At 35.6% G+C, this 12,107-nt stretch overlaps 1 protein-coding gene and 1 long non-coding RNA gene across 2 annotated transcripts in view; both read left to right on the top strand.

Moving 5' to 3' along the window:
- The window catches only part of fras1 (Fraser extracellular matrix complex subunit 1), a 277,569-nt gene that overhangs the window by 6,197 nt on the left and 259,265 nt on the right, over positions 1-12,107 (top strand). Inside the window, exon 2 of the mRNA XM_015031370.1 lies at positions 4,015-4,046. Coding sequence (XP_014886856.1) covers positions 4,015-4,046 — 32 coding nt within the window. The remainder of the gene's footprint in view (positions 1-4,014; positions 4,047-12,107) is intronic.
- LOC106946759 (uncharacterized) lies at positions 5,670-6,504 on the top strand. Its single transcript, XR_001424817.1, has 2 exons — positions 5,670-5,707; positions 6,395-6,504. It is a non-coding gene; the product is annotated as an uncharacterized LOC106946759 (long non-coding RNA).

Raw genomic sequence — 12,107 nt, 5'->3', positions numbered from 1 at the left:
AACTTTATTTTTTACTCCCTGAATCTTTAATCGCCTCATCTCGGCGTGCGTCCAATCTGCCCAGCAGCTGCTGCTTCAGTAGCATTCAAACTTTGATGCTCCTCTGAAAATAAAACAGGAGGTAACAAGAGGAGGGTGGGCAAAAGGTTGAAGTCAAGGATTGTGCTTTTATATTTATTTATTTTTTTAGCTCAGGTTCCTTTGTAGTCTCCAATACGGTGGTGAATTAGCGCCAATGTAGATAGAAAAAAAGGCGTAAATTTCTACCGAAAGTCTCAGAAATGTTAGATTTCTGAGATTAATCTTAGACATTTTCTACAAAAAAACATGGAAATTTCAGAGGTTGAAAGATTGAATATTTTCCAGAAAAAAACATTTTTTTTTAGAAAAATCCTGGGAAGTTTCTGAGTTTGAGAAATCAAAAAGTTGCTACGAAAAATCTAAGAAAAGTCTTAGAAAAATCATGAAAATATCCGACCTTGAAAAGTCTGACATTAAAAAAAAAAAACTAAAAAAAAAAAAAAATAATAATAATATATATAGAGAGAGAGAAACACTCAAAAAATTTTAATGAATCTCAGAACAAGATAATTTCTCAGTTTCAAAAGTCAAAAATTTGATAGAGGAAAAACTCAGAATTTTTTGGATTAATTTCAGAACATTTTAGAAAAATCTTGAGTTTCAAAAATCGAAAATGTTCTAAAAAAAAAAGCCTCAGAAATGTTGATTTCAGAAATTTTCAAGGAGAAAATTTTTTTTGAGATTCAACAGCCAAAAATTTGCTAAAAATAAATCCTAAACTTTGAGATCAATTTCAGAATTTTTTGAGAAAAAAAAAAGCAACATTCTGAATGTCAAAAGTCAAAAATGTTCACCTTTTGGAAATTTTTTGAGTTTCAAAAAACTATTGATGAGCATGTTTTGTGATCTTGTTAGTAAGTTAAAATTGCAGGATGTTTAATCTTGTAGTTGTCCATGTGGAAGCTAATTTCAAACCTTATTTAGATGAAGCAAGAGCTTTAATTGAAATTTTGCGAGAACAAAACCACTGCATTTTAATTGGGACTAAATGTTTTGCTCACTGTGCAGGAAAATATCTTATTTTCAGTCCAATAAAACCAGAAACAAAAACATTTCATTGCACTTTGACAGTTTGCATCAAAAGCTCCTATGGAAACAATCTTAATGAAACTCCAGATCAGATTACATGAAACGTTTTCTTGTCTCCTGAAGACGGCGGTTGGTTGGTTGGTTAATAAATGCCCTGCAGTAATTGCTTTAAAGTCTGATCTGTTGGAAGCAGTTTTCATTACTGGCAGAAGTGCAACGCGAACCTCCTCCGTGTATTCGGTCTGAACTGATTAAAGTGCCAGATTATATTTTGCTGAGTTTTCTTTCTGTCATGCAGGCACATGACAAAGCAGCGACATAAACAGATTTGCTGTTGGGCATTTTTAATGAGGACAATAACTGTAGGCTGTTTTTTTTTCAGAGCTTTATGATAAATGTTTACTTCTGGCTCTTCTTTCCCCGGAGATGTCTCACATTTTCTCAGTCGTGTGACGCTGAGCTCAGACCCCAAGCTGTGCCGAGGCATTGCTCCGTACGTCTGTCTGTGTTTTCTTAACGTTTGGCCCTTAAATTGAGCAGAGATTACCATCAACACCCACCCTGTCATCTCAGTTTAGGGACACAAGCTTTTGTTTCCCTTTGAGAGGCTTTAATGGTCACTGTTTGTGTTGGTCTGAATGTAAATTAGCTTAAACCCTTTAATTAGGGCTAAGAAATATCAAATGTTTAACCAAACAGTGTCAAAAAGGTTTGTGTTAATGACAGTTAATAATTTTATGGGAGGATTTGCCCTTCAGCACTCGTTTTCTTCTGGGAAACTACTAAGGCTGAATCGATTAATCACGATTGATCATGATTAATCATGATTAATCGATTATTGAAATGATTCTCAACTAATTTAGTAATCTATTTACTTGTTAACTGAAGTATACAGACTCAGAAAAAGGTCCTATGCTGAAAATATAACTCACTCAGAGCAGTAATTAAGTCAAAACTGTTAAAAAATATACATTTTGCATTTAAATTAATAATACTACTTATTCTGTAAATATGTTCTGTACCCTGAACTCCTCAGATAGCAGTTTTAGCTTCACCTGGTTCAAATTCTGTGAAAAAAGTCACTTATTATGCACCTTTTGCTATCCAATTATTATTTATTCAAAGAAATAATCAACAGATAATTTTCTGCTATGTATTGATAAGTCCAGCAGAAAGGATGGAGCTTTTAACATTATGTAGCTGCAGATGCATCTTATCTATTAATGTATTGTCGAGAAAAGTCGAGCTCATCCCACTAGCTGAATACTGTGGATTAACAGTATTTCTAATATTAAATGAAAAATCTCTAGAATGTGCCAATTTTTAAAATGTAATTTATCCATAAAACAATTTTAAAATACTCCCACTTCCATGATGATACTCTTTATGTTCATTGATCTTCAGAAAACAATGAATAGTGTCCATGTTTTCAGGTAAACTACAGCTAATTTTATGACACAATTAGCCTTGGCTAACATTTGCAAAATGCCTGTTTGCCATAACTTGCTTGTTTTTGTGTTGCATTTTTACCATGAAGCTGGTAAACTCATTGAAATGCAATATTTCTCCCAAACACATGAAAGATCTGATGGGTTATTTTAGTATGTTGTTAATCCAGTCATACAATATCTGTCACTCTGTTTTCTATGTTGTCACAACATATCTGTTGCTACATACATGTAGCTCTTATTTAGTGACAAGAGCTACATGTATGTAGCTCTAAATATAGGAGAATAAATAACGGGATTTAGTGAAACATCAACTTCTCTTATGTATTTAAAGTATCAGAGCCACTTTTGATACACTCCTGATTTTAATACTTAATATGTAATGTGAAAAGTATAAAATTAAAAGTTTAACTGGGTCAGAACAGGATCTTCTTTTGCTTTGATGTCACAGTTTTGTATTTCCTCCTACTTTTAAGGATCAGCTGACCAACTTTGAATAAGGAGAACATGAGCCAGTTTATTAAAAAATAAGGTAATTCTCTCAGTATGACTTTAAGTTTCAAGCATCCAGCATCCTGAGGTGAGAGAATCTTAACCAGTTTTGTATAATTCAACACAGCGTCAAATTCTCTCACCCATAGGGGTGTAACGCCGATCTTTTAACACACGACTAATTAAAAACGAGGTGAGACGTTTGCTGGATGATAAATTATATTATTTTTAGACCATTTTAAGGTAATATAATAGTAATAGCATGAAAATGGAAGAACACATTCTCAAAGATCAATTAATTTTTAATTCTAGTGAACATTTAACACTGGGACTGGAAAACATTTTAAATATCCAAAATAACTCAACAAAACAGAAACGGCAAATACAATTAATCATTAAGGTTTTGTAAACAACATTGCCCTTCAAAATAAAGGCTAGTTGAGACCAAAGCACCAGACAGAAGACCTTTATCATCCAGTTTTTGGTAGAGAGTAAAAAGAAAACTGACAAAGCATGCTCATTTAAATTTATCATGTGGTTAATTAATTTATTGCCAGTGAAGTGAGGCTGCCTTCATTTCCACTTTTTCACAGCGGTTTGTTATCATTCCATGTCTTTTTCATGAATGTTACGTCTTAAAACAGAAACAAACTGTCTGACATTTTATGAAATCTCTTAAATCTGCTGTTCTCACTGTAATCCACGTTTAGTCCCTGGATAACCAGATTCCAGGATCTTTTTATCCATCTGCTGGTTTTCTTTGTGTTGCTGAGACGTATTGATCACTTTTTAAATCTGGACAGCTCTTAACAACCCACCAAGGGATCATAAAACCTGACCTTACACACTGAATAGGATCAATTACTTCCTCATGTGTGTGTTTTTAAAGCACCTGCAGTCATTTTGACCTCACTCAGACAAAGCCGGACTCTAACTCCGTTTCTTTCCTCTGTTTTCATCCCAGGAGCTTGTCTCTTCGAGGGATCTCTCTACGCGGTAGGTGCTTCAACACTTTCTTTTTGCTGTTTAATCCCTGGTTAAGACTTCCGCCTCATCTGGGTGCAAAGTTTGGTTCATCTGCAAAGCCTGATGGAGGAAACGCTCATGCATTATTTACGGGGGACTTTGCCGGTTTAGTGAGACTGACAGATGAAGCTGTTAAGTGTCTCCATGCAAAGATGGGTGATAAAAGGAGTACATATCATATCAGTGGGGATTAGTGCACATCTTCTGTCAGAAACGAAGCAGAGGGGATGCGGCTCATCTATAATTCAAGCCGGATACTGAGTTTGTGGATGATAATGGTGATGATGCGGCTCTGCGTCAGGCTCCTGCTGCTCCGCTTGCAGAACTTTTTTAATTTTCTGCTTCTGCTGGGTGTTGGCAATAAGAGGTTTTTGCTTTTATTTTATGCTCTTTCAGCTGTGCTCGTTTTCTGGCTTTAGATTTACTGTTGAAAGAAGTCATGTTTGCTTTGAGAAGCGTCTTTGTTCCCCTGCAGAAGAAGCTGATATATTCACTCAAATGCAATTCAAGTCAGTTTTTAAAATCTCAGATAAGCTAAAACCAGAAAGCTTAGTCATTTTTTCCCCGTATCAGATGATTTATTCAGGAAACTTAGGAGAGCCGACTCATGATTGGTCAAGTTCTGCAGATATTTTCTTGCTTCATTTTCCAGAATGACTCAGAACATTTGTCTGTTTTTCTCTGCTTTTTGCTTCAATGTTTAATTCTTTTCTCAGTGTTTTTAAATGTTGTAATTGTTGTTTCAAGCCTAATTCAACGTTTTAACCAGAAAATTGATTTGAGACTGGCGTATTTACCACATTAATTCAACATTTTAATCTTGAAATGGGATGTAGAAGAAAACACACACACACCCCAATTAACATATTTATGTGACTTTTCATTTAGTTATCACTTAGAAATTGTTGAGTGGGAAATAAGAGCAGGTTGACATTTCAGAGCGCGTTGTGTATGCAGAAAAATACAATAGAGGCACATAATGTGAACTTGCATGTTGCCGAGAAATCACTTAAACCTTTTTCCATTATTTATCCAAATTATACTTTTACCCAACAGACGTGTTAAACACATTTGCATGTTAAATAATTACATTTTTTTTTATAGCATTGGTCCTGGTGCTTGACACTTATTGCTTTTTTCATTTTAAACGGTAAATGTTGCTGTGGATTAAATCTGCCTGTAGAAAAATCTATAGAAGAAGTGAAATTAAAAATATGCAACTACTACTTTACTGACTGCAGTTCTGAACTTTTTTGTTATTTCTGGGAATCTTTAAAGTAAAATGGTGTAATTTGGCCGTTATAGATTGAACAGAAAAAAGAAAGAAGGAGCAAGAACTTGGAAATTTTGAGTTCCAGATGAAACATGTACATTATTTAGTTTGAAGAGTTACAGGTTGTTGCTAGGCAACCAAAGAACGAGCGAGTTGATTCCACCAACGTTTCTTAGCTGGCAGTGAGCGGCTGAAGCATTTCCTCTGCCTACATCTCCCAGAATGCTGTGGGGTTCTGGATTGGAGTTCAGTGTTCAATACATCATTCCCACAAGTCTGAACTGGGTAATTTTGCTAGTTCATCAGCAGTAAGTACTACAGTAAATATCACTGATATTTATCTTAGTATTATACAAAGGTGAGTAGAGTACTCAAAAACTGAGATGGGGTAATTCTTGTAATTTACTTATATTGTTTATAAGTTAGATTGGAACAATGTGAAAGCTTGTTCTAAGCTAGTGGCTTGTTTATTGTTGTCATAGCAACTCCATAGCAACTGCCTGCCAAGATGGCTCTCAATTACAACATTCATACAAGTGACTTCACATGAGAACTATGTGTAGGTTGAATATTCACTCAGATGTATTATCTGTTGATATTGATTACTTGTCTGTTCCGATATATATTGTTATTGATTTATTGTCCGGTTCTGTTGGTGATCCTGATCTGAAAGTGGTCGATAATTGTTGAGATTCAGAGAAATCCAGCAACGGGGGCCTTCGATTCACTTCAGTTCAAATTCAGAAATACTTTATTGATCCAAAGGGGAAATTAAATGTTGTTGTAACTCTCATTAATTAGTTTTATTTGAGTTTACTGTAAATAGTGTTGGCAGAACATTTTGCAGCTTTGCTTATGTTTTAGCTCAACAATCTTGAATGAATCAATCAATCAATCAAATTTTATTTGTATAGCACATTTCAGCGGCAAGGCATTTCAAGGTGCTTTACACAATCAAAAAAAATAATAAGAAGAACAGCATGTGACGTTGAATAAACAGTAAGAAAGAGAAAGCATCTTTCTATCTCATCTTGAATTTTCTCAGAGCCTCCGAGAAGCGATGAGTTACTTTTCAGCAGAAGATTACGGTTGTACAAATGCTGTGAGGAAAATGGATCAAAAGTGGGCAGTAAAGACATTTAACATCAGGGTGCACTTTTGAGCTTGAAGAGATTTTTTTTGTCTCCTTTTTTATAAGTCAAATTTGACAGGAAAGGAATGCAATCTGGTTCCTTGTGCTTCAGAAAACTACCACCTGTGTCAGGCAACAACTGGTAATCTCACTTAAAACACCCTAAACATGGTTCTGCGTGCTGCGGTTGTTGTTCCCAGGCTGAATAATGAGGAACTCCAGCTTGTTCTCCTGCAGTTTTCAGGATAATTACAGTAAAGCTAGAAAAAAACATACCTGCAATCATGTAAAGGCACAAGAACACATCCTGCTTCCCTTTCCCCTGGCTTTTCAAGGGGGATAATTTCAGAAAGTGTAAAAGGTAGTAGTTGTTTGGGCATTGAGGATGGGAAAGGAGGAAGGGAAAGGAGGAGGAGGGGACTTGGTGGCGAAAAAGGCAGGAAAACAGGTGGGATGTCTAAGCATGTTTAAACACCGTTTGCAGAAAAAAAGACCCTTTACTTCAGGAGTTCAAAGTGAAAAACGCCACACCTGGGCTGGTGGGAAGATGGAAACAAACGGGAAAAGAAAACATTCAGATAAAAGTCCATGTTGGAGCCTGCAGGCCTCCCTGCTTCTTAATTGTTTTTATCAAACTCTGAATTCCTTATTTAATTAATGTTCTGGGATTAAGCTTGATTGATTGATGGTGATAAAATACTTTTTATATCAGAGTATAAACAAAAATCGCTCTGATCTCTCTCCAGTTCTGCTCATGGCATTGCAAGGATAAAAATAACATTTAATCAGTTTAGCCAGTAGGGAAAATCATAAGTGCACCATTTATTTTCCATTGTAACAATAATTTTCCAGTTTTTAAGTTTTTATCTGTTAAAAGGAAAGAAAATCAATTTATAAAGGTTTAATTTTTGTATCCATTTCTTTTTTAGCTGACATTATCTATTGTCTGGTTTGGATAACAATAATAGCCTTCAACAGTAGGTTGCTAACGTTAGCTGCTAACAATAATGGCCACTAACAGTGGCCACAAAAAAAAAAAAAAAACAGTTGATAGAGGACGCTAATATTGGGCGGCAAATATTATTAATAACCAAGTATGTTTAGAGTACCACAAATTGTACTCAATATGTTTTTATCCTTGTAGAAAAGATGAATTGTGTCTGGAAACATGTTGGGTTGTAAATAAGATGGACAGTTACTTCATGGAGACTTTATGTTTCTTGATAGTGTTTTAAAAAATATAACTGGTACGCTTTAAGTTGTATGACAAGTTGTTTTTTAAGGCAGTTGAATCATGTTATACAACTTTGTTTTTAACACTCCTACTGGCACTTAATTGGTTCCCCATATCTGTAACATTGACCACCATTGTTAGCTGTAATTTGAGAGGCCACTGTTTGATTTTATATGAATATGTAAATACCTTGAGAAGGATTTATCACCTGGTTCTCAAGTCAAGGCAGAAAACACGTGTTGCTTTCAGATTTACCACTTTGGCCCTGAGAGACATGAGATAATTTCACTTATTTCCATGAGACCAAACAAGTCAGAAACATGCTGCTTCTGTAGAAACATGTTTGATTGACAAGAAGCAATATGGACTCACAGATGGCCGTGAATATGCAGAAACGACTCTCTGCTTTGCAGTAGAGTTGAAGTTGTTTGACAGCAGCCATATGGGGAAACTGCTTAAGGAGCAGCTCCGGCTCTGCACAGGCTACTGAAATGTGTCTGATCAAAATCTTATATCTTTGGGGTGATTAAAAAAAAAAGCTGCGTCTGCGTCAACCTGCAGCTGGTCTGCAGAAGATGTGCCCTGATTCCAAAATGAGTCAGAAGCAACTAAAATCAGGCGTTGCGGTCCGTGCTGCGCATGCATGATGAAGGCACCACACACAACACAACTCAATGGGGTTCTTGATGAAACTGAATGTAAGATTATTTCTAGGCTTTGATTGTCTTCTTGGTGTGTTTGGAGACTTTCTCGATGTTTCTGTGTAGCTGTAATCACTTAAACTTTAACGACAAACCACGGCCGGCTCGCTTTGTTCACTTCGGAGGAGTTTCAGGAACCAATAGATGGTATTTGGTTGTTACACAGAGACAGCATCTTGATGAATTTTTTATTACGCTATTTTATTTACATCTTCTCTGCATTAAAAATGAGTTGGCTCTATTATAAAGAAGCGGCAGCTCATCAGTGAGGACTGCCAGTCATTAAGCTGCCAACAAGGAGAAGAGTTATTCTTCTGTGACCTGTTCTTATTGCAGCAGATGTATGGCAGGTAAAATCTACGGTTAAAGCTGCAGTCTGTAAGTTTTATAAAAAAGTTTTTTCCTTATTTGTTAAAACTGTAATCATGTCGTGACAGTTTTTTTTATGAGACAGATGATCTGAAAAGATCGGTCTCCTCCACTTCCTCCCTGAGTTATTCACCGCTCCCAACCAAAAACGACCAATAAGAGCCAGGAGGCGGATGTTAGCGCTGTCAATCAATGTTGCTAATTGAGCTAATGGCAAAGACACAACTTAACCTTTTATCCACCAGGATTGGTGGCTAAGCTAACTAGCCTTAGCATTCCAGGTAGGCTAAGTTGCAGTGAACCCTCTGTAGTTTAGCTAGGAGCAGAGTGAGAGGGTGAACAGCGCTAAGACCCTCCTCCTGCCTCCAATTGGTTGTTTTTGTAAACATTTGCACATTTACAAAGAGCTAGGATTAAAAGATGAGGTTGAACTTGAACCTCTTTGTATTGATTTTTGTGACTGGTAAAGTCAAAGTTCAGGTATTAACTCAGTGAAGATCAATGTTTCATAATGCTTGAGTGGAAATAAATGTGTTACAAAGTTTTTACTAGTTTTAATGTTTGGTGAAAGCAGCTGAAAGCAGTAACATTGCCTTCCTTTAGTACATTCAAATTTAATTAAAACTGTGCAACTTGAACAGAGGTTTTTCATATCTTAAATGAAATTCAGTTTTGGCTTTCCTACTGATCTGAATATTTTTTATGCATTTGTAGAGGCTGCATACTCCAGTTAATGATTAATATTTTACTACATTAGTTGCTGATTATTTCAATAATTGATTAATCATGATTAATCCGATTAATAGTTTCTGCAGGTTGAACTGAAACCATTCCAGTACAATACAATACAGGCTTACAGTCTGTGAAAACTTCTTAGATCAATTTGTAATTTATTAGATTTAATTTTAAGCACATGATATTCAGTCATTATTCAGAATGAGTCTCTAACTTTCTGAGACTCTATAAATTGCTGTTAAGTTTATTTTCTTTTCATCAGTTTTAATGCTCAGCATGTGTTTTTCACAGGGTGAGTCATAACAGCTTTATGCTTTCTAAACTTTCATTTTAGATGTCAATCTTTACACTTGCTGTTTGAAGGTGTTTTTTCGAACTAAATTTAAACCAATCCACCTTCATAATGATGACTACATGTCATGTGGAGTCGGTGACTGAATAATATGAAATGGCTTTAGTAATTGTAGATGAACAGCATGATTTTCAGAGTGCAGTTATTGATCACTGCAGTCATTTGATTCCTTTTACTTCATAAATACAGCTGCTTGTGTCTCCTTTATCGCCTTATTGTACCCCGGTGGGCCTTCTTCTTCTTCACTCAATCAAATTTCGTTCTGTTGAACCCATTTCATGTCATTATAGCAGCTTCTGGAGCCTAAAATGTTGACCAGGTCCACTCTGTGTGCTGACCTACACACAGACATGCTGGAAATAATCAATATACACTTTGCAAAATCAAAAAACTGCTAGGTGACGATGACTACCAGCAGTTTTACCTGTCAAGTTGTTAACATAACCTGATAAAGGCAGCAGTGCTTTGTTACTAATTGCCAACACTATGACAACTAGGATAACAAGATAAGGAAAAATTTGGACAGCTATGCTAGCTTTACGTTGACAACTTTAGCACGTAGATGTGCTAAAGTTTTTATTAAGAAGAAAAAGACGACTCATTCGCAGACCATCAGTAGATTAGATGTTTAACCACCGCTATGTTACTTATTAGTAATCTTAAAATAAACATCAAGCTTGAAAACATTAAACTGAAAGTTTTGATGTTTGTGTGCGGAAATATTTGAGTTGCTACGGCAACGGGTCTGCATGTAGCTTAGAGAGAGCGAGAAAAAATAAGAATAAAAGTGGTTTTGAATTGTTCTTCGACGGTTTTTCTGTTATTTTACCCTTTCTTGTGGCGCGCTGCGCCAAATTAATAATACCTACATCTCTAGGTTTCATTTTATTAACGGGATTGTTGTACCGCGGCAGCAAGTGAACAAAAAAAACGTTTTTTTTGTCCTCCAGTCGGAGTTGTGCGCATGTGTAAAATTTCCGGATGTAAACAAACCGTCTACAAACAACAAGCAACGTGTCTAAACTTGAGGACGACGTGAGTTCTCTTTGTGGACTTTTTAAGCTGGATTTGAAGTCTTGAACGGAACCCTGGAAGCTGAACGCTTATTATTTCCGGTTAGTTGAACAGATGGCCGGTTCGTGTTCATAAGTGAGCGTTAACTGGTGTGAAGTCTGAGCTGCATTAACATGCGCTGAGAGGTGAAATTTAGAGGACCACTGATGCAGAACAACAGGTAAACACTCCCTGTGTTTCACTCCTCTTTCAGGGAGTCGGTTATTACTCTTCATGCTTTAAATTACCCTTGTGGACAAATAAAGGGACTTGAATTAAAGTTAGTTTTAGATTAGAGTAGCATAGAAATATCCTTTATTGTCCCCCAGTGAGGAAATTCAGGTGAAAGTTTTTGATTTGTCGCTTAAAATGATGTGATACTAAAAAACTAGTTACTTTTATAGTGATATTTTGTCAAGTTCTGCTTTCCAAGTATAATTTTATTGTTATATCTCCTAAGGGGGCAAAATGACAAGCACCTCCAGGCTACACCAGCAGCTGCTGCTGCTACATTCAGTAAACAAACAGGTTAGAGTCAGGAAAATGTTGAATACTTAGACATAAACATGGATCAGAAACACGGGATGTGCAGGATTTGCTAAGTAGAGATTTCTGTACCTTTCTGTAAGTCAACCAATCTGTGCAAACACCGGAAACCTAAACATGAGCTTAATCTATGAGCAAATAATTCAGAAAGTGACAAATCTATGCAGCAGATTTGGCCAAAACAGAACTGTCAAACTAAAATAAACTCTGAGCAAATTTGTAGTCAAAATAACTTGGCCTTGCAACAAAACTTTGTGTTTTTTATTATTTAGAAGTCATTTATTTATTTATTTTTTTCAGCTTGTTGGTGTTTTATAATTTATTTTGTGACTTATTTGGGAACAAGTTTGGTGTTTTTTCACAAATTATTTAAGTAAATTATATTGTAATGGCCTACACTTCAGTAAATAGTTGGTCATATTTTTCACTGCAAGATTAAATAAGAATATATCAGGAAAAATAAATCATCAAAACAATCTTTGTTGTTTTGCAAATAGATGCATTTTTCCATGACATTTAATCATTTAAAATCATTTGGATGTTGGCATTGATCAGTAATAATCATAATTGTTTTTTTTTTCATAATCAAGCAACTCTTTTTGCATATAAATCAGATTTAAAAAGGTTTTAAGTATA

The sequence above is a fragment of the Poecilia latipinna genome, unplaced genomic scaffold, assembly GCF_001443285.1.
Source record: "Poecilia latipinna isolate Pla-1442-1.1 unplaced genomic scaffold, P_latipinna-1.0 Scaffold204, whole genome shotgun sequence".
NCBI classification, from domain to species: domain Eukaryota; kingdom Metazoa; phylum Chordata; class Actinopteri; order Cyprinodontiformes; family Poeciliidae; genus Poecilia; species Poecilia latipinna.
This window is presented reverse-complemented; position numbering and strand designations above follow the sequence as displayed.